This window comes from Rhinopithecus bieti, unplaced genomic scaffold, assembly GCF_001698545.2.
Source record: "Rhinopithecus bieti isolate Rb0 unplaced genomic scaffold, ASM169854v2 scaffold_5882, whole genome shotgun sequence".
Taxonomy (NCBI): domain Eukaryota; kingdom Metazoa; phylum Chordata; class Mammalia; order Primates; family Cercopithecidae; genus Rhinopithecus; species Rhinopithecus bieti.
Window position 1 is genome coordinate 1,933,016 of NW_016805188.1, and position 22,304 is coordinate 1,955,319.

At 39.1% G+C, this 22,304-nt stretch overlaps 1 protein-coding gene across 1 annotated transcript in view; it reads left to right on the plus strand.

Moving 5' to 3' along the window:
• Positions 1 to 22,304, plus strand: part of DNAH11 (dynein axonemal heavy chain 11) — a 396,815-nt gene that overhangs the window by 288,497 nt on the left and 86,014 nt on the right. The window contains exons 63-65 of the mRNA XM_017871552.1: positions 5,953 to 6,119; positions 14,328 to 14,563; positions 16,090 to 16,212. Coding sequence (XP_017727041.1) covers positions 5,953 to 6,119; positions 14,328 to 14,563; positions 16,090 to 16,212 — 526 coding nt within the window. The remainder of the gene's footprint in view (positions 1 to 5,952; positions 6,120 to 14,327; positions 14,564 to 16,089; positions 16,213 to 22,304) is intronic.

The window sequence follows — 22,304 nt, forward strand, 5'->3', positions numbered from 1 at the left end:
AAATAAAATAAAATAAAATAAAAAAATAAAAAAAAATAAAGAAAACAAAAATAAAGCATGGTTTTCTTGAAATAGGTTATAAAACTCAGGATGGCTGCTAGATAATTGTGAAATTGAACTGTTTGTTGTCTGATCCTTTTAATATACATTTGCTGTTGAATTCTAGCAGCAAATGATTTATTTCAAGTTAAACCTGGTTGGCTTATGGTTTTGTTGTTACATCTTTTTATAGGTGACTGACATGCTAATGTTAATAGGTATTCCATTAGGTAAAGGTTTTTTATAATTCTTATTCTCTTGCTTGAACGTGAGTGGTAGAGGAACATATGTTCTGTGACATCAGTGTTCACAGATTGTGTTTGCTCTACAATGTGGCATTCAACAGTTCTGGGGAAATCACCGAACGTCTTCAACTTTGTTTTCTTGTGTCTAAAACAGGGATGTGGATAATGTTTCCCTTACAAGGTTGTGATGATGCTCAAAAGACATAATGTATGTTCAAGTATATCCTAACAAAAGTCAAAGAGATAAGTAACCAAATTTTAAAATAAGAAAAGGATGTGAATAGACATTTCACCATACAAGATACGCAGAGAGCACATGCAAAGATGCTCAACTCCATTAGTCATTAGGGAAATGCAAATTAAAACCACAACAATCAGATACCACTTCATAACCACCAGGATGACTGTAATAAAAAATATGGGCAGTAATAGTATTGGCAAACAATATGGAGAAATGCTGATTGGAATGTAAAATGGTTCCGCCTCTTTGGAAAACAGTTCTGCAGTTCTTCAAAACATTAAACATAAAGTTAGCGTGTGATGCAGTCATCTACTCATAGGTATATACCCCAAATAAATGAAAATAAATGTCCATTAAAAAGCTCATATGCAAATGTTCATGGCAGTATTATTCATAATAGCTAAAAACAGAAACAACCCAAATGTCCATTAATTGATAAATGGATAAATAAAATGTTTATCCATATAATGTAATAGTATGCATCTATAAAAATGAATACTGAGTTATGCTACAATGTATGAGTCTTGAAAAGATCATGCTAAAAGAAAGAAGCCAGACACAAAAGGTCACATATGACATGATATGTGATATCATATATCATACAGAGGCACATTCTACCTGTGTACGAAATGTCCAGAACAGGCTACTTTATAGACGCAAAATAGACTAATGGTTGCCAGTGGCTGGACAAGGGTGTGGGGTTTGGGGAGTGACTACTACTGGATACACGGTTTGTCTTTGGGGTGAGGGAAATGTACTAAAATGAGCTAGAGGAGATAATTGTGCAAGTTTATATAGATAGTAAAAACCACTCTACTGTATATTTTAAAGGGTGAATTTCATGGTATGTGAATTATATCTCAATAAAGTAGTTACTTTTTAAAGTATAAAGTCTATAACTGCACTATTAGAAAGTATATAAAATATGTAACTAAAAGGTAGAAACAGTGTATAATTAAAAAGTATATAACTGTATTATTAGAAATGCCTTTAGCTGACAAACGTATAACTGCACTAAAATATGTAACTGCACTATTAGAAAATGCATTTGGCTGGAGGTGATATCTAACTTTTACAGTGGCTCAAACAAATGGGAGCTTATTTTTCACATATTACAGAAAATGCTAAGGCTAGACCATTATCAGTGTTGATCCAGATGATTAGTGACTAGCCACCTAAGCTCTTTGTTGCCCTCTGCCTCTCCACACTTAGCAAGTGGTCATTCACCCTCATGCATTTTGCCTCATGGTCTCAAGACAGTTGCTACACCTTCAGATTCAGAGAGACAGCAGAGAAAGGGAACAATCTATATCAGCTGGGGTTTTCTCCTTTTATGAGAAAATCTTACGTTTTTCTGGAAATGTCTCTGACAGACCCCCACTTAAGTTTCTTTAGTCAGAACTAGATAAACTCTTAACTCCACCCCACACCTCCTGCCCCCCCGCAAAAAAAAAAAAAGTGTCTAGAAAAGGGCGGAATGGGGCTTATCATCACTGGCTTAGCGCAAGGGGGTCAACGTTCATCTTCATGGGAAACTGGGCGAAATTTACCCATACTATTAGATTTCAGCTGGTTCTCTTAGCAAGAAAAGGCGGGAAACATGTTTTTAGGATAGCTTTAGGTGAAGCTTCATTTCTTGCGTAGTAGATTTTTTTTTTTTTTTTTTTTTTTTTTTTTTTTTTTTTGAGAAGGAGTCTCACTCTGTCACCCAGGCTGGAGTGCAGTGGCGCGATCTCGGCTCACCCCACCTGCTAGGTTCATGCTATTCTCCTGCCTCAGCCTCCCGAGTAGCTGGGACTACAGGCACCCGCCACCATGCCCAGCAAATTTTTTTGTATTTTTAATAGAGCAGGGTTTCACCGTGTTAGCCAGGATGATCTTGATCTCCTGACCTCGTGATCTGCCCACCTCAGCCTCCCAAAGTGCTAGGATTACAGGTGTGAGCCACCACACCCAGCCTTTAGTAGATTTTTAAAACCCTAAATTATTACCACAAATTTAATTCACCACAAGTTGAAATACACTCTCTCTCTGAAATGCATAGTTCATTATGCAGAAACTCATAATTCACCCTGCAAATCCCCTCTCCATTCCATCTCAGTAACTGCAATTCTGTTCTTCCAGTTTTTCTGGCCCAAATCTTTTGAATCACCCATGACTCTTTCTGACATCCAGTCCATCAGCATATTCTGTTGACTCTGCTTTTCAGGTTCATTCCAAATCCCAGCACTTCGCATTCTCTTCACCTCACCGTGCTGGTCCAGGCTGCTGGCATCTCTCCCCTAGGGTGCCTCTGCAGGCCCCACCATTACCTCCTAAAGCTTATTTCCCTCATTGCAGCCGGGTGATATTTTACAAACTTAAGTACATTCCCCTCACCCCTTCACTCAGAACTCCCCGATAACTAATTAATCACTCAAAGTCCAGTCTAAAGGCTTTACTGACCTACTAGGCCCTACATGATGATCTGTCTCCTGGATACCCCCCTGTCCTCACCTCTGCCACTTCTCTTTTGCCCTGTCTTCACTGGCCTTCTGTCTCTCCCTCATACTTCCAGGCACTCTCCTTCTTTGTGCCTTAGCCTTTCCCAGACAATCACATCACTGGCTCTTTGTCAGGTTCTGCTGAAGGTTCTCATTATCAATTGGTTTTCTCTGACTTCCCCACATTAAAGAGCCTTCATCCAACACACATGAGTCCCCCCCACTCATTCACACACACACACATACAAGCACACATACGCATCTCTATTTTCTCCACTTGCTCTGTTACCATTTTTTGATAGCATTTATTGCATGAACATAGTCGCACATGTATGCATAGGCACAAATACTTTTTTTGGTCTTTTTTTTCCCCAACTGAAATATGAGCTTCTCAAGAACAGGAAACTTTACCTTTTTTGTGCACTGCTTGATCCCAAGCATATAGAATAGTCCCGGCGTGTCATCAGCGTCACTAGATATTTACTGAATGAATACATTAATAAATGGGTGAGTTTTGGGAGCCTCCTGTATTAAAATTCTGGAGCCTTTTGAAGACTTGCTTTTCTTAGGTGAGTTGAGAAATTTCATCAGTACTAGTACTTAAAACTACTGCCATTTAAAGTGGTAAGATTTAAACAGTGTGAAGAGTTCACCATTTCTGAGGTACCTGAGAAAAAGTGTCATATAATTAGACTGTTTTCCTGGACTAGTTACAGAATATCTGAAAGTTTTATCAAGGGGAAAGCAGGTCCTACCATGTGTCTCTAACATATAGCAATATTTCCAAAGGCTTTACTTACTCATGATGATTTAGACAAGGAAAGGAAAAGAAGATTGTAGTATGTTAACTAAGAAAAAAAATATATTTTAAAGGATTAATTGAAGATGTCAGATCTTTTCTTTCAGGATAAATTCTTTCTGACTAGAACAGGAGACAGTTAACTTCTGAAAAACATCAAGACTGATGATTTTGTCTATATAGCATTGACCTGGAAGCTCAGCCATTCAGACTAATAAATCAGGCAATTTATATTTAATCATTAACTAACTCCTGAGTTGAACAGCTGTTCAAAATTAGAAATGGGTCACCCCAGCCAGGATGACATTACAGGCAATCTATAATGCATTAGAATAAAATTATAGTGATTTTTAACTGTCTAGAAATTTATTACAGGACATGTTCCAACTCTTAAACTCTTGTTAGCCAATGTCAGTAATGATTTATGTTGCGTGGATACTATAGCAAAATTATTGATGATTTCGATAGCCAATAAGTCTATGTTTAGTAAATCTTCAAATTTCAAAGCTGTTTTGGAGAATGAGGTGGGTACATTTTATTGTTTATCCTTTACAAACCAAAAACAACAAAGATGGGAGGGTAGGTGAATGAGAGATTCCTCCTGAAAATTAATGGATATGTTGTCTGTGGCTGAGGAAGGAAAGTAATAAATTCTGTAGAGGGCTAGAGAGCTGAAGTTCCTTAGTGTTTAATTATATAGTTAACTAGGGGTGATCTTTATCAAGCAAAGCAAGGAGATGATCTTGAAACCACTTTGATAACCATTTTCACATGCTAATTTCATGACCTCCGACCTCAGTGTTGTAGATATTAAGATGGCTTGCAGGGAACTGGCATTCCAATCCATTAGGACATCATTTTTGTTTTCTGTGGTCAATCTACTTTCATGGGGAAAGCAAAATTCCACAGGGTGCCTCTTTGCTTGTACTAACAAATTGCTGATTTCTTTTCAGGTTCCATTAATCTGTATGTTCTTAAAATGTTGTGTTTTTAGCGTACCTTGAAACAAAATAAATTAGTGAACTACCCTGCAGTTCAGTCAATCCATACATATTTATTGCAGTTTTATTCAAATCCAATATTAAGGGCTTCACATACTTAACCTGTAAATCAGATTTTAAATGGCCATCCAACTAGATATAAGGACTTCAACAGCATTCTTGGAGGGTGTTGTGAAGTCCTGATTTCCACCTTTTTACATAGATCATAGCTTCCTCCACTGATTTAATGATTATATTAGAAAACTAACCTGATTTTAGTAACTACCAATGCTACTCTTTCAGTAGAATCCAGGATAGATGGCTATTTCAGCTTTATGTTTTAACTAATTAAGAAGAGTTGTGTTTGTCATTTCCCTTTGTCTATAATCAGACCATTGCCAGCATGTTAAAAATAGGTAAGTAAATAAAAAGTTTGACTAGGGCAGTGTAGTGGGAAGAATGGAGAGCAGCCAGGCTGATATTAAAAATCCTGATATCAGGCCAGGTGTGGTGGCTCACGCTTTAATCCCAACACTTTGGGAGGCCAAGGCAGGTGGATTGCTTGAGCTCATGAGTGTGAGACCAGCCTGGACAACATGGCGAAGCCCCACCTCTACAAAAAAATACAAAACTTTGCCAGGCATGGTGATGCATGCCTGTAGTCCCAGCTACTTGAGAGGCTGAAGTGAGAAGATGGCTTGAGCCCAGGAGGTAGAAGTTGCCATGAGCTGAGATGGTGCTATGGCATTCCTTCATGGGCGATAGAACCAGACCTTGTCAAATAAATAAGTAATCCTAACATCACTCATTCTTGGCCACAGCTCTTGGTCATCCTTCACTCCCAGAGGGACAGGGGAGAGACTGTCAGCCTTTCAAGAAGGACCTCAATCATAATGGAAGAGTTGGGATGTCCAGTGAGAAGAGATGTTAAAGAACTAATGTCACTTTGTGATAAACTCCACTGAGGAGAGTATGAGAACTCCATCATAATGATGGGTTTCAAACACATGAGAGATTATAATAGTCACACCAAACCATTACACTCTGTTCCTTCTAGTGACTGTGTGGAAGGACATAAACTGTGCCATAAGGTAATTGCATTAAGCGTTTGTGGAGTTGACGTTCACCCTACAATTACAGCTGAGTAATTTCATCTTTCAGTCAGAGAAGATTCGCTGGGGTCAATCCATTAAGTCCTTTGAAGCTCAAGAGAAGACACTCTGTGGAGATGTTCTTCTCACGGCAGCATTTGTGTCTTATGTCGGACCCTTTACAAAGCAGTATCGCCAGGAGCTGGTGCACTGCAAGTGGGTTCCCTTTCTTCAACAGAAGGTAAGTTCAATTCCTTACCTTGCGAACAGGTAGAAAGATCATATTGAGATTTCAGTAGTAAAACCCACGTATATGCCAGGCACTTTTGGACCTCTGTAACGAAAACTGACCACAAACTCCACGGTGAAGGTGTGTCTTATGTGCTGCAGGTTTTCTTATTTTTACAACATTCATATTTCATTATTTTAAAAATGTTTTCATTGATATACAATACTCATATGTCTTTCGGGGTAATGTGACAGTTTGATACCTGTATACAATGTGTAATGGTCAAGTCAGGGTATATAAGATATCTATCACCTTAAACATTTATTTTTCTCTCTGTGTTAGGAACACTATAAGTCTTCCTTTCTAGCTATTTGAATTATACAATAAATTATGAACTACGATTTCCCTACTATGCTATTGAATACTGGCACTTACTTCTTCTAACTGTATTTTTGTACGTGGTAACCAACGTCTCTGCATCCCCTCTCCCCCATTTCCCTCCCTCTAGTTCTCTGGTAACCATCATTCTACTCTCTACCTCCATAAGATCCACTTTTTTAGCTCCCACATGTGAGTAAGAACACACGATATTTAGCTTTTTGTGCCTGGCTCATTTCACTTACATAAAGTCCTCCAGTTCCATTCATGTGGCTGGAAATGACAGGGTTTCATTGTTTTTATGGCTGAATAGTATTCCATTGTGCATGTATATCACATTTTCTTTATCTGCCCATCTGTTGATGAACACTTAAGTTGATTCCGTGTCTTGGCTCTTGTGAATAGTGATGCAGTAAACATAGGAGTGCAGATATCTCTTTGACATACTGATTTCCTTTCTTTTGGGTATGTGCTCAGCAACTGGATTGCTGGATCATATGGTAGTTATTTATTTTTTTTAGGAACCTCCATACTGTTTTCTGTAGTGGCTATATTAATTTAAATTTCCATCAGCAGTACAAAAGCTTTCCCTTTTCTCTACATCCCCACCAGCATTTAATATTTTCTGTCTTTTTAATAATAGCCATTCTAACTGAGGTGAAATGATATCTCATTGTGGTTTGGATTTACATTTCTCTGATGACTCAGTGATGTTGAGCATTTCACATGTTACCTATTGGCCATTTGTACATCTTCTTCTGAGACAAATATCTATTCAAGTCCTTTGACCATTTTACAATCAAGTTTTTTGCCTTTTTTTTGCTATTGAGTTGTTTGAGTTCTTATGTATTCTGGTTATTGGTGCCTTTTTGGGTGAATAATTTGCAAGTATTTTCTTCTATTCTCTAGATTATCTTTTCACTCTGTTGGTTGTTTCCTTTGCTAGGCAGAAGCCTTTTAGCTTGATACGATCCCATTTTTGCGTTTGTTTGAGGTCTTACCCAAAAAATCTTTGCCCAGATGTCCTGAAGCATTTTCCCAATTTTTCCTATAGAAGTTTTATAGTTTCAGGTCTTACATTTCAGTCTTTAATCCATTTTGATTTGATTTTCTGTTTTTGTTTTGCTTTTTGTTTGTTTCATTTTGTTTTTTTGAGATGGAGTTTCCCTCTTGTTGCCCAGGCTGGAGTGCAATGGTGCGGTCTCGGCCCACTGCAACCTCCGCCACCGAGGTTCAAGCAATTCTACTGCCTCGGCCTCCCAAGTAGCTGGGATTACAGGCACCTGCCACCACACCCAGCTAATTTTTTTGTATTTTTAGTAGAGATGGGGTTTTACCATTTGCCCAGGCTGGTCTCAAACTCCTGACCTCAGGTGATCCACCAGCCTCAGCCTCCCAAAATGCTGGAATTATAGGTGTGAGCCACTACACCTGGCCTGATTTGATTTTTGCTTATGATGAAAGATGGAAATAGTTTTTCTTATTTTAGTGATGATTTCAACAAGAACATAAAATTAATTATGTAAACTACAGAGTTATAGTTGGAAAAGTGCTTTAAACAGAAGTGATAACTGAAATCAAACTCAGATCATCATGTTATTGAATAGCATGAAACTTTTGTTTTCTTACTAATATTATGGGTTATTTGTTAGAAAATTTAAAAGGCTACTTTCAGACTTAAAGTGTAGCATTTTGTATGTAAGTATAAAGTAGCTTACCCTAAATTTGAAAATTCAAACCCATAAGTCAAGTGAAATAATAGATTTGCACAATGTAAAATCATCTAGTTTAAGATACTCCTTGTACAAATGAGAAAACAGACAGACAAATGACTCCACTTCAGTCATAGAGAGTAGAAAATCAGACCTCCTGATTTCCAGAACTCTATTTTCTATATAACACTGTCATCTCAATTGATTAAAACAGATTCTTAGTTTATGTATCTAGCCCTTTCTGGGGTATGGAGACAAAGATGGACATGGGTACAGATATTAATAGAAAATTGAAGCAGTCACACCTGCTAGTCTCTGTTACTTCAGGGAAGTAGGAAAATGCAATGCAAGCTGGCCAAACCAAAGAAAATTGAAATTAGAAGAACAGCTTTGAGGAGAGTGGTAAAAATATCAAAAATACCTGTGAAGGGCAACAGGCGAGTAGATGGTAAGAGTCGCCACACAGCTTTAAGAAACCCAAGATGCATTTGGACAAGATGAGTTTATAGTCACAGTAATAAAGTTTTCATCAGCAATATTCGAAGTATAGGAGTAAAAAGAGGGGAAAGAGAATGCCAAATCCAGCCAGGTTTATAGGCAGGTAAGCCAGAAAGAGAGGAGGTGAGGAAAGTCTTGCAGTGACTAGCAGAACAGTTAAGGAATGGGAGGAGCACTTTCAGCTGAAAAGAGATGGGAGGTTAGCCAGAAGTTAAAGTTTCCCAAAACCTTAAACACAGAATTGCCACATGATCCAGAAATTCTACTTGTCGGTATCTACCCCAAAGAAGTAAAAATAGGAATTCAAACAGATGTTTGCATGCCATTGTTTATAGCAGCACTATTCACAATAGCCAAAAGGTGGAAGTGATTCATGTGTTCATGGACAGAATAGATTTTATCTTATGTTTACAAGGTATAAACATACACTAGAATGTTATTCAGCCTCAAAAATGAAGGAAATTCGGTACATGCTACAACACGGATGAACCTTGTCAATATTAAGCTAACTGAAATTAGCCAGTCACAGCTGGGCCTGGTGGCTAATGCCTGTAATACCAGCACTTTGAGTGGCCATGGCGGGTGGATCACTTGAGATCAGGAGTTCAAGACCAGCCTGGCCAACAGGGTGAAACCTTGTCTCTACTGAAAATTAGCCAGGCATGGTGGTGGATGCCTGTAATCCAAGCTACTCAAGAGGCTGAGGCGGGAGAATTGCTTATACCCAGGAGGTGGAAGTTGCAGTGCACCGAGGTCGCGCCACTGTACTCCAGCCTGGGCGACAGAGTGAGATGCCATCTCAAAAAAGAAAAAATTAAAATAAGCCGGTCACAAAAGGACAAATACTTCCACTTTACAAGGGACCTAGAGCATTCACATTCATAGAGACAGAAAGTGGAATGGTGGTTACCAGGGGCTGGGAGAGGGAGGAATGGGGAGTTACTGTTTAATAGGTATGTTTCAGTTTGGGAAGATGAAAAAGTTCTGGAGATAGATAATGATGATGGTTGTACAACAATGTGAATGTACTTAATGCCACTTGAACTGTACACTTAGAATGGTTAAAATGACAAATTTTATGTTAAGTATATTTTGCCAAAGTAAAACAGTAAATAGGGTAAAGGCCTGGTGTATTCATAGTATTTATTAGAATAAGTGTTATGTTTAAAGATGTGAAAGAGATGTAGACAATCATAAAGAGTTGGGCACAGGAATTTTAGCTTTCAATGATGAAATAATTTCAGATTGTTACAAAGTCTGGGACAACATTTCCCATCAAAAAAGGAGGCACTCTAATACCGCTCCAAAGACATATCACCATCATGGGAAGAAGGGGTATGCATATCGAAAGCCAGGGATGGGGGCGTTGTATAATCTTCCCAGGTGATTCTGATATCATCCTCTTCCTCCCTCAATTCCCCCGGCATGCTGGAGTAGAAAGGAAATACAGTGCTTTAACATGAAAGATGTCAAGGCCAGAGAGGGGATTCGTCATCTCCATGGGCACTGAGTTTGTCAAAGATTGAAAGCAGAACTTGGAAGGGCGAGAAGGACCAATAGCTATATCATTCAAAAGATGAGGAAATAGATGAGAGATTGTATATCTGGAGTCCACGGGTCTTAAAGGTGGCATTTTGACTTAAAGATGGAAGAATCATGATTTGAGTTGACTTACAGGGAAGAAAGAGGAATGGCAACTCTTTCCCATACCCACTTTTCAGTAATGGGATTCTTAAGAAAATTAACTGTCTGCTGGGTGTGGTGGCTCACGTCTCCCAGTGCTTTGGGAGGCCAAGGCAAGAGGATCCCTTGAGGCCAGGAGTTTGAGACCAGTCTGGGCTACACAGTGATACCCTATCTATACAAAAAAAAAATTTTAAACCCAGCCAGGTGTGGTGGCAAAGAGGCTGAGGAGGGAGGATCACTTGAGTTCAGGAATTAGAGGTTACAGCGAGCTTTGATGGCACCACTGAACTCCCGACTGGGTGACAGAGTGAGACCTTATTTCAGAAAGAAAGAAAAAGAGAGAGAGAGGTGGGAAGGGAGGAAAATGAACTCTTTCCACTTGCGAAGGCCCTCAAGTGAAATGAGACTCTAGAACAATGACTCTTGTACCCCACCCCAGCCTCTCATTAAAATCATGTGAGAGAGAACTTTTGAAATGTATTGATGCCCATTGATGCTGAATCACTTGGGGGAAGGGCTATGCATGTTGGCAGCTTTTTCAAGCGCTCCCATAAGTACTATATCCAGCCTGGGGTTGACAGCCATTGCCCTTGGGGGAGAGCCTGGTTTTGGTTAAGACAAGCAGTTAGAGAAGATAAGGCAATTTGGTCCAAACAGAACTAAGATACTAAAGGGTATGGGGGAAGGGTTGTCAGAAAGTACAACCACTGGGGCATGAGTTTGAGGGATGGGACAGGGAGAAAACAGTAACAGAGAGGGTAGTGGCTGAAAAGGACAGGGGCTGTGGGCATACACAGCCTTGAGGGTCCAAATTACACAGTTTTCCAAAGTTGTTTCCATCCAAAATTGCTGTTTGCTGGGCAGATGGACAGAATCATAGGCAAGTTCAAGGCAGCCTTTGCACTCCACTCATTGCTTTGACTCAGCAGTTTACAGACAGAGCAAATATGTGGAGTTATTTGTGCCAATAATTAGTTATTAGTTATTATAAGCACTAATTCTAAGCCTCTGTGTCCTATGCAATAAAATAGAGATATTTACCTTGAAGAACTCTTGTAAGGGTTAAATGAAAAAATGGCAAGAATGAATCTATATGAATAAACTTTGTGAACAGGTAAAGCCTTACGTAAACATGAGTTGTTATGTTACTGTAACATTAGGAGAAACTGGGAGTATTACCTCCATAGGAAATTACCCTTTTATCTTAAGAATAGGCCAGTTGGTCAGTTTCTAGAGGCCAGATGGGCATTTGGTGTTATGACTAATTTCACTTCAGCTTTTGGCATGTGCTTCCAGCCTTGTCTTTTCTCTCTAGCAAATGGTTCTTTTCCAAAGAGTGAGCCTTCTTTTTTCTTTTAGCTCCACCTCATAGTAACATCCCGACTCACAACATGTTGACCCTACTTAATAGAGCAATTAGATGGAGCCTCGTAACAGGCTAACTCTAGAAGCAGACTTTGAACTAAAGGGTTCCCTCTTTACACTTGGTTTCCAAACCCATTTTCCTTGCTGCAGACTCCAAGAAATTCTGACAAGACAAGTTAATTATGATAAAAAGGTATACTCTAATATGTCACTTAATGAAGGGGATATGTTCTGAGAAATGCCTTTTGTTGTACTTGCATAGACCTAGATGAGACAGCCTACTACACACCCAGGCTACATGGCATAGCCTATTGCTCCTAGGCTGCAAACCTGCACAGCATGTTATTTTATTGAATGTGATAGGCAGTTGTAGCACAATGATAAGTATTTGTGCATCTAAATCTATCCAAACGTAGAAAAGATACAGAAAAAATATAGCATGAAAGACTAACATTGGTACACCTGTATAGAGCACCTATGGTGAACGGAGCATGCAGAACTGGAAATTGCTCTAAGTCTCTATGTGCTCTATGTCTCTAAGGGAACTATGTATCAAGTCAGATACCAACACTTGTTCAATATCACTAGGAGATAGGGTTTGATTTGTTTTTAAGATAACATTGTAGTCAGAGGCAGTAAGAATATTGTGCTACTTTTCCTTAGTCAGTGAGTGAATGTGAAGGCCTAGGACATTACTGTATACTCCTGTAGACTTTGTAAACACTGTACCCTTAGTCTACACAAAATTTGTTTTTAAAATAATGTACTTGTACTACAACATCATGATGGCTACAGTGTCACTAGGTGATAGGAATTTTTCGGCTCCATTATAATCTTATGAAACCACTTTTGTATATGCAGTCCATCGTTGACCAAAATATCATATGGTGCATGCCTGTATATGAAATGAGGCTTATTTTCCTCAGCCTACACTTTGGTTAATACTAATTGTGAAAATGATGCCTGTATTATAACTATCAAAAAATATTTTGATGAAAAAATTTCTGTATGTAGCTATGCTCCTAGCTATTTGGACACAATACTATTAAAACATCCTAAAAATTTGAGTCTGAAAGTAGTCATTGTAGTTATGATATTCTTTAACGTAGGTGTCTTCATTTAGATTAAGATGGGTTTTATTTCTTCATTTATATTGAAATGGGTTTTATTTCCCCTACTGACCAGGAAAAAAGGGGGAGATTGATATTCTCTTTGATCCCTGGCTCTCTACTCTGCACAGAGTAGGTACGCACACCATTGATTTTGGATATGAAATCTGCAGGTGCCCCTTCTGTTAGTCCTTAGAGCTTCAGAAATCAAAGTTACTCACAGCCCCCAATTGTTTCAGCTGTTTGTATTAAGTAGAAAGTAGGTAACAAAGCACATATCTCTTGCCAGTAGAAAAGTGCTTATTCTAAAACATCAAATTGCCTATGTCTCTAAGGGAACTATGTATCAAGTCAGATACCAAAACTTGTTCAATATCACTAGGAGATAGGGTTTGATTCATTTTTAAGATAACATGGTAGTCAGAGGCAGTAAGAATATTGTGCTACGTTTCCTATATTCATATCAAATTGCATCCCAGCCTTAATGTGGGAATCCTTTCAGCATTTTGTTTTGAAGCTCTGTGACAAACCAATGAACCAAACTGTTACTGCTGATATAGCCTCCCCTACCTACTACAGGTAGGGTTCTTACTACAGTCTCTTATGGAGGCATGCTTCCATGTTAACCACCCCACCAAGCTGGGGAGCTAGCTCGGTATTCATCCTGCACATTTTGGTGTCTCTGGACAGTGTTTAATATATGTAGAAAATGCTCAATAAATGTTTGGTGATTGATGACTGGAGGAGTGAACAAATACATTCTTTAATACGATTTTTGCTACAACATTATTTGTTGTCAATTTTTATACAGAATTATGTTTATTCTTTAAAATGGATCACTCTGTCCACCCTGCTTGCCCCTTCCTCCTTGCTTGCCCCCCCCCAACCCCTTACTTTGCAATGCAATCAAGGCAAGGATAATTTCCTCTCAGCCTTAAAGTGATATCCGAAGTTCCTTTGCACAACTGAGGAGTTGATGGAATTCCAGTGAACTGAGTACTTTTCATTAACCCATCCCAGAAAGAGAGGTCATCTCTTTGTAGCATTGGTCTGTAGAAAAAAAAATGAAGTGCCTGAACAAGATACTGAATTTTAGCATTGCTTATACGGGGGTGGGGGTGTCGATTGCTCCATGGGCAAATACATTTCTGGTGTCCTGCCATTCTTCCTGGTGTGTCAATTCTCTCTTACCTTAGTATGGGGCAAAGTCTCTCTCAGTTGAAGCCCAGTAGATGTAATTGATAAAACTGATGTTGAATCCCACAGTTGACAGAATTCTGAGATATAAAATACTAGGTTTATCAAGTCAAATTGCATTTAATGATGAGTTGTGTTTGGCTTCTGAGAATCCACAGAAAATTATCATGTGTTTACCTAGAGTTACTTTCTCATGGCTTTGTTCTCTTCTTCTCTTGTCTGTCTTCTCTCTCTGCCACATGGCCAATTTGTTGCATTCAACTCTGAATTTAAAGGTTTCCATTCCACTAACTGAAGGCCTGGACTTGATCTCCATGTTGACGGATGATGCTACAGTTGCCGCCTGGAATAACGAAGGGCTGCCCAGTGACAGAATGTCCACCGAAAATGCTGCTATCCTAACACACTGTGAGCGCTGGCCTCTGCTGATAGATCCCCAGCAACAGGGAATTAAGTGGATCAAGAATAAGTATGGAACGGACCTGAAAGTCACACATTTGGGCCAGAAAGGGTATGTGAAGTTTGAAGAGATTGGCTTTCTGTTTACCTGCTGTGAAGTGGGTCTGATTTGTATAAAGTCGTGATGTTTCTTAGACCTCTCCACCACATGGATGTATTACAATTTGGTGCTATTTGTTTATCTGCCTGCTCGTGTTTCATATAAAGTATCTCTGTTGAAAAGGCATTCTTGTTGGATGGCATCCAATTATCTGAAGAAGAGATAAAATTGAAGGTTAGAACAAACATTGTGTCTGTGGGGAAAAATATGTAAATTTTCTAAAGCCAACAATGGATGTATATTACATTCCTTCTCTGGAGTGTTTGGATAGTAACACAAGAATTGTCAGTGGTGCCTCCAGGCTTAATGATGTTTACGGTCATATTTCTAAATCTATACTCTGCTTATAGAAGGATCTTAACATGGCTACAAGTCCCAACATTGGATGCCTGAAGTTAATTTATTATCTTAGTCAAGATTTACATGTCACTTTTGAGAACTGAATCTACTCCAAGAATTTCTGTTACTAAGTCATCATGATAATACTGTCTGATAGATAGAAAGCTGTCTTGTATGCAGTTGCTATTCAGTTAATGTTGAATAAATTATTTTAGAACTATGGATGTTTCACTTGACCCTTCCATCCTCTTTTTATACATAGAGTGAAATAATACATTTCTGTAGTTATACAAGGAAATGTAGTTCTTAGGCCGGGTGCAGTAGCTCATGCCTATAATCCCAGCACTTTAGGAGGCTGAGACAGGAGAATTGCTTAAAGCCAGGAGTTTGAGACCAGCCTGAGCAACATAGTGAGACCCCCATCTCTACCAAAACAACAACAAAAAAAGTAGGCAGGTATGGTGGTGCCTACCTGTAGTCCCAGCTACTTGAGAGGCTGAGGCAGGAGGATCACTTGAGCCCAGGAGATGGAGGCTACATTGAACCGTAAACATGCCACTGCACTCCAGGCTGAACAACAGAGTGAGTCCGCCATCTCTGTTTTTCTGTTTTTTGTTTTTTTTTTAATGTAGTTTTTGCTTATCTGAATACTTGCAGAAAATTATTTTTGGTAGGGAGATATTTGTTGGAGAGTAAGACCAAAGTAAAATGATATCTCCCCATTGTAAGTGACTAAACTTAAAGATTTAAAAAATAAAAGTTTGATCAAATTATAAAACATTTAATACATGAAATTTTACTTTAGAAAGACCCATCAAATGAATTTACATGTATGATATTTGGGTAACTTACACTTATTTCAACTATGGTTGCTATTACAAGCAACTAATCTATATATAGATTTATTAGTTCAAACTATTAAATTTCACTTGGAAAATACAACTAAAATGTATCTTAAAATTTCATATTTAATTTCTGTGTAATCTAGTTAAAGAGGAAACTACTACTTTATAAAATAGTTTTCTCTAAGTTTGTCCCATTTAGAATATCTACATTAAATATAATTTGATCATATAAAAATTTTTGAACATTTTGTGCCAATTTACATTTTATTATCTCAAATCCCACTGATTTTTAAGGTTTGTGAATGCCGTTGAAACTGCTTTGGCCTTTGGTGATGTCATCTTAATTGAAAATCTCGAGGAAACAATAGATCCAGTCCTGGATCCACTACTTGGCAGGAATACTATTAAAAAAGGAAAGTAAGTATTCTTGAATTTTTAACGTGTATATCGTGCTAAATGATTTTCAGCAGCAGCATCTATTTCTTAGCTTCATAATCAAGCAGTCTATTGAAATCTTAGTGATATTTCTGAGTTTCCATTTCATGCACCTACACTCCAAGACCAAAGCAACCGCAACATAATCCAGACTTTCAGACTATTTATTTGGTGGATTTAGATTTGTTTTATCCAATTCCTGATCTATAGGCCAAAAAAATGCATTGTTATAAATCTGAGAATAGTTGCCTTTTTTAAAATTTATACCAACGTTTCTCTAACTTCAGTACTTTGCAGAACACCTTGAATATGGCTGCCAATCTACATATCACTTGTGCCCTGTTTACTTAATATTTTTCTTTAACTAGATTTTAAATCCATTCACTATTTTTTAAAATTAGCATGGGTTTACTGTGCTAGCTCTGTTTTTCCTAATATATTTAAAATGTAACCATTCAGAAAAGGAGAGTTCATTAGTGGATCCCTGAAATCATCCCTTATGCCAGCAATATTGGATTATCAACAACAGAGAAATACTTCCCCCTACCCCTCCAGGAGCTATATGTGACTTTCTAAGAGGTGGCCATTCCCCCAAGACAATGTACTTTCCAGAACATTCTCTCAGGGGCCTTGAAGCCATTTCTGAGGAGTCATCATGTCACTTTCCTATGAATGTGTGAAAGGTCGGGTGCAGCAATTGTGTCTTCAATCAAGTCTGGGTGGGCATAGGGGAAACTGGCACTCCAGAGACTCCTTATGCCTCTTCACACAAGCAACCAACATTCATTAGACTTAATTCACTGAATTTCCTTCCCTCTCTTCTTTTTTTCTTCAAAGAGATATAATTTCAGAACTTTCCCCACCCTGTTCTTCCTTAACGCCCACGCTCTGCCTCTAAGGTATCTGTCCCCTTTTTCATCACTAGCTTATTCTTGTCAATTTTAAGTGGAAATAGGGCTACATCAGGATGACTAACTTCTTGGTCTCTAACTGATTAGTACGGTATTTATCATATAACTCACTAAGTAAATCCATTTAGAGCGACTGACAACTTATTGTTTAATAAACCAAAATTTACCCAGGCACACATTTAGAACAATCTAACAAGCCAGTTGACAAACTGCAACTCTTAACATAAATATAATTGTAGCTGTGTCTGATGTGTTAAAAATATAGTGTAAAATGTTGAATGTCACTGAAGCGAAATCTTTGTTATTAAGGTTCTGACTCTATTATGAAGACCTAAAATTTTTATCAGTGAAATGCATGTTCTCTGATCTTCAGCTTCAACTTCAATAGCACAATTTAGGTGTAAGCAATTTGATGACTCTTATTACATATATAGTTGGACAATCTGAAATTTCCAAAGACTGATAAATTTGAGTCATGATTCTCAGTATGGATGTAGTTAACTATCAGTGAGGATTCTAGAGGTCTTCAATTTTAGAAACAAATTTTACATAGAGCTTCAAGTCTTTATCACAAATATCAGGCCAGAACAACTTAATTCAAATTAATAATATTTACTGAATATGTACTCTCTGTTAAGCCTTGTAAAATTGATCATAGTGTAGCAGGACGAGCCACAGACAAAACTCCTCAGACACCGAGTTAAAGAAGGAAGGGGTTTATTCTGCTTGGGGCATCGGCAAGACTCCTGTCTCAAGAGCCGAGCTCCCCGAGTGAGCAATTTCTGTCCCTTTTAAGGGCTCACAACTCTAAGGGGGTACGCATGAGAGGGTCGTGATTGAGCAAGCAGAGGGTATGTGACTGGGGGCTGCATGCACTGATAATTAGATTGGAGCAAAACAGGATAGGGATTTTCACAGTGCTTTTCTGTACAATGTCTGTAATCTATAGATAACATAACCAATTAGGTCAGGGGTTGATCTTTAACTACCAGGCCTAGGGTGTGGCACCGGGCTGCCTGCTCGTGGATTTCATTTCTGCCTTTTAGTTTTTACTTTTTCTTTCTCTGGAGGCAGAAATTGGGCATAAGACACTATGAGGGGTAGTCTCCTCCCTTATTCCCCCTCTTTGAGACTCTCAATCAATAGTGGGAGTTCTCACTTTTATCTTTACTGCTTATGTCTTCTTGCAAGACAGATCAATAGTGGTTCATATAGTACACTTGTGCTGAAGCATTTTGGTGAACTAAGGTAGCAATGAAGCTTCTTATCATTTGAAGAAGTACAGGTAGCAAACAATGGAGCAGTAAGCAGGTTCCTACTACTATTATAACTTCTATTATAAGAGTTTTAAATCCTCCTAGTGCTGGGAACCATTTTTTAAACAATGACCCTAGGATCAAATCCATGCCACACTTGCACGGGCACATGTGCCAGTTTTGTCATATCTTTATGTCTTCAACTACTTGCCCTTGATTATCTATGTGTAGGCAGCAATTAGTAAGGTTAAATTTCCTATAGACCTCTCCTTCAGCTGCTAGCAAGTAGTCAAGAGCTGATCTATTTTGATAGCATTTCTCATCTGAGTTTCTTGGCAGGCCAGAATAGTCAAGGCTCTGCCGGTTTTATTAGTGATTATTTTTAAGACAGCTTGTAACCGTATGATTCGGTTGATCATGTAAATGGGGGTCTGGTATCCCCACAAGCCATCTTGTGCCCAAGTAGCAGGCCTATAATATTGTATGATTCTCTCAGGGCCATTTATTATTTTTTTTCAATTTCCTATAGCTATGCTCCTCTTTTCACAGGAAGCATAGACAGGGAAGCCCAGGAGTTTGCCTATCTTTATGGGCAGTAGGAAGAAAGATGGTTTAATAGTGTCAGTAACACAACTACCTGCCTACTGGTCAGGTAATTTGGCGTAAGCTCTATGCCCACATATCCAGTATAATCCAGTGGGGGCTGTCCAGTCCCGGTGGGACTCTGGGTGGGTCCACACAGTTTGCAACTTTGGGAATTTACTAAATGGATTTCTCTCTGTGTAATTTGAACTCCACCAAGTGACTGTTTTTGTGGTACCATTATACAGTTTCTATCTCAGACAACTAAGTCGTCCTACGGGGTGAGTGAATTCTTTTCCTTCTCTAGCTATGCAATATTGTCTAATAATTGAGGCTTTTAGGACCCAGAAATTATCAGGGTGATTCTTTTGAGTCAGGAATTCATCAGGAACTGGGTCTGTAGGTACTAATTCTCGGGCTTCTTTATGGCCATTGATCTCCTATTACAGTTCTTCAACATATGTAACATGAAGTGACGTTGAGAGACTGGGCTACATGCTCGGCTAATTGCAAAAACAAATTTCTTGTTTTTCCTGGAATTTCTGGTACTGGCACATTTAGTTCATCATAGAAAGTCTGAAACACTGGCTCAGGAGAGCGTTTGTAAACTTCACCTCGAACTAAGATATTTACTGGAGTATCCAGTCCAGCCCCGTCGATTCCTAAGGTCACACACTCCTCTTTTTTCCAGCGAGGATCAAGGGGATTGGTTATCACTAGCTCTAAGAGGTTACATTGTCCTTTAGTACAGGAAGGGCCATTTTTTCCTTTCTGAAGGTGGACTGGATCTTTTTCATTTTTTTTTATCCAAGTGGCCTAAATGACACAAGACCAGTATTTACATTTGTTTCCACACAGTCCTAATTTATGACAGATGTATTTATTTTCTGCCGTATAACTTCTTTTCTAATTAAGAGAACCACACCTTATTCCTAACTTATTACTATTAATGACAGCACAGGCATCAAATTTTAAGGTGACTTGTTTGGGCACCCCTTTTTCTTCTGTTTTGGCTAACAGTTTATTCGTATCGTTTATGAGCCCCCACCAGTCCTCAGTCCTTAATCTTATTTTAAAAACTGTGGTCATGGGAGGCTCAGATGGGTCATAACACACATCAGGTTGGTCATTTCCTGGGCTACATACGTTGTATAGAATAACATTATACAAACAAAGTCTTTTTAGAGTTCCAGTACACTTATAATAACCAGAAAATAATAGGACCGTAACAACCTTTTTCCTACCTCAGTGACTTGATGTATACACTGGGAACAGTCCTCAATCTTAGGAAGGTCTGTTGAAGTCCTTACTGTAAAAGTCTAAATTTTAAGGAAAATGAGTCCCATGATGAGTTTCCTCATGCTTCAGCCGTGCATGGACCAGTCAGCTTCCGGGTGTGACTGGAGCAGGGCTTGTTGTCTTCTTCAGAGTCACTTTGCAGGGGTTGGCGAAGCTGCTCCCGTCCACATACCACTCGCAGTCTACTGATGTTTAAGGAAGGTCTCGGAGGTTGGGCCTGCTAGAATAAACTGAGTCCAACACCTCTACACAGTTATGTTCAACTGAGCTCTCTGATACCGGGAGCAAGGTGGTGGGGTTCAGGGTATTGCAAACTTCAATGGTTATGTGGGGATTATCACAGAGCAAGCTTTGGTAGTTGGTTACTCTAGCATTTGTTAACCAATGATGTCTTTTGGTAGTTATTAAAGTTACCACAGCATGGGGGCCTTTATATTCAGGTTTTGCCTAAGGGTTCGTTTATCTGCTTCTTGTGCTAACAGGGCCATTGCTGCTAGGGCCCTTAGACCTGGGGGCCAGCCTTTGGAAACCCTGTCTAGTTGTTTTGAGAGATAGGCCACTAGCCTTGGCTAGGGCCCCACAGTCTGGGTTAAAACTCCAACTGCCATTTTTTGTCTTTCTCACACACAGAGTGTAAAGAGTTTTGTCAGGTCGGGTAGCCTCAGGGCTGGGGCCAACATGAGTTTTTCTTTTAACTCATGAAAAGCTCATTGCTGTTGGTTGTAATAGATATAGTTTATCTAATCTACATTTTATTAACTGTCACCTACTAAAATATTGACTCAAATCCTGCAGCTATTTGATTTCAAGCTTTAAATTGATCTGGTATTCCTTGTGGAACTCCAGTTGCGCCTGAATAGCCATGAGAGTTGAAAGACCCATGAGGCACTTCTCTCGCTTTACGATGTCTTACTATTTTTTTTCCTTCTGGTTGATGAAATACCAGGGTGAAAGGGATAGCCAATTAGACTAAAGTACAAGTGCCACTCCAGTCATTCGGCAGAGTGCCCTATAAAGGTCCACCACAATACCACCACACGTCTGCTCAAGGATGAACAAGGGCTGACTGATTGATAAGCTCTTGAAAATTCTTAAACTCACTGCATCCTTTCAGGTCTACAAAGAAGGCTAAGTTTCCTCCCTGTTGTGAGAGACACGAAGTGAACTTAGTGTTGGGAGACAGAGGCTGGATGCCCCTCAGGGGCTGACCCACAGGATGCCAGACTTTGGGATATAGCAGAGAGAGCTTGGCACAACTTATTACTCCAAGCTGTAGAATCCTGGAAAAGAGCTACCATGCAGCCTACACCTGATCCACTGGAGGACCATGTTAGTGGAAAGGGGACAGTCTGGGTCTCTGGCCTGCCATGTGCACAAGCATAACAATTGCTTTTGTTTAATGTGCAGATGGAATATTTGATCCATTTTAACCAGGCATTTGCATCTTGGTATCTTGTCTTAATTGCCAAATTTTGTTTCAAGTCTTTAACTTCTTTGATCCTCTAGTAAAATGAATGTATGGTTTTAGGAAATTACAAATACTGGTTGGGGTGGTCCATCCTTGCTCTTTAGTGGTCCACAGAACGTTGGACCAACTATGGCATGAAAGCTGTACATCAGGGGGCAAGACTCCTGGTTGGCACTGGGGTCTTTATCGAAATCTCATTGGATTAAATGGTCCTAGTTTACTAATGCCCAGTCTGAGGAGAATCAGGAGGGACAGAAGTACTTTTCTGAAGTAGAAAGCTGTCTTTGACTTGGCAATCTCCACAGGGTATAACAAGGCAAGCATTAAATGCAATAGTTTGAGGCAAAATTGACTTGGTTATGTTAATAACTAGATGGTCAGCATTAGAACGAGGAAAGAAGAAAGAGTAATAGAATAGATGAAAAGAGTTAAATTTTTCTCAGCTTTAGTTTGGTAGGGTTTTCCCCTGGGACTGTGGCCCCACAACTCTGGAGGGGGTGGCGCTTTCTTGACTCAGGTGTTATTAGCCCATCCATTTTTTTTTTTTTTTTTTTTTTT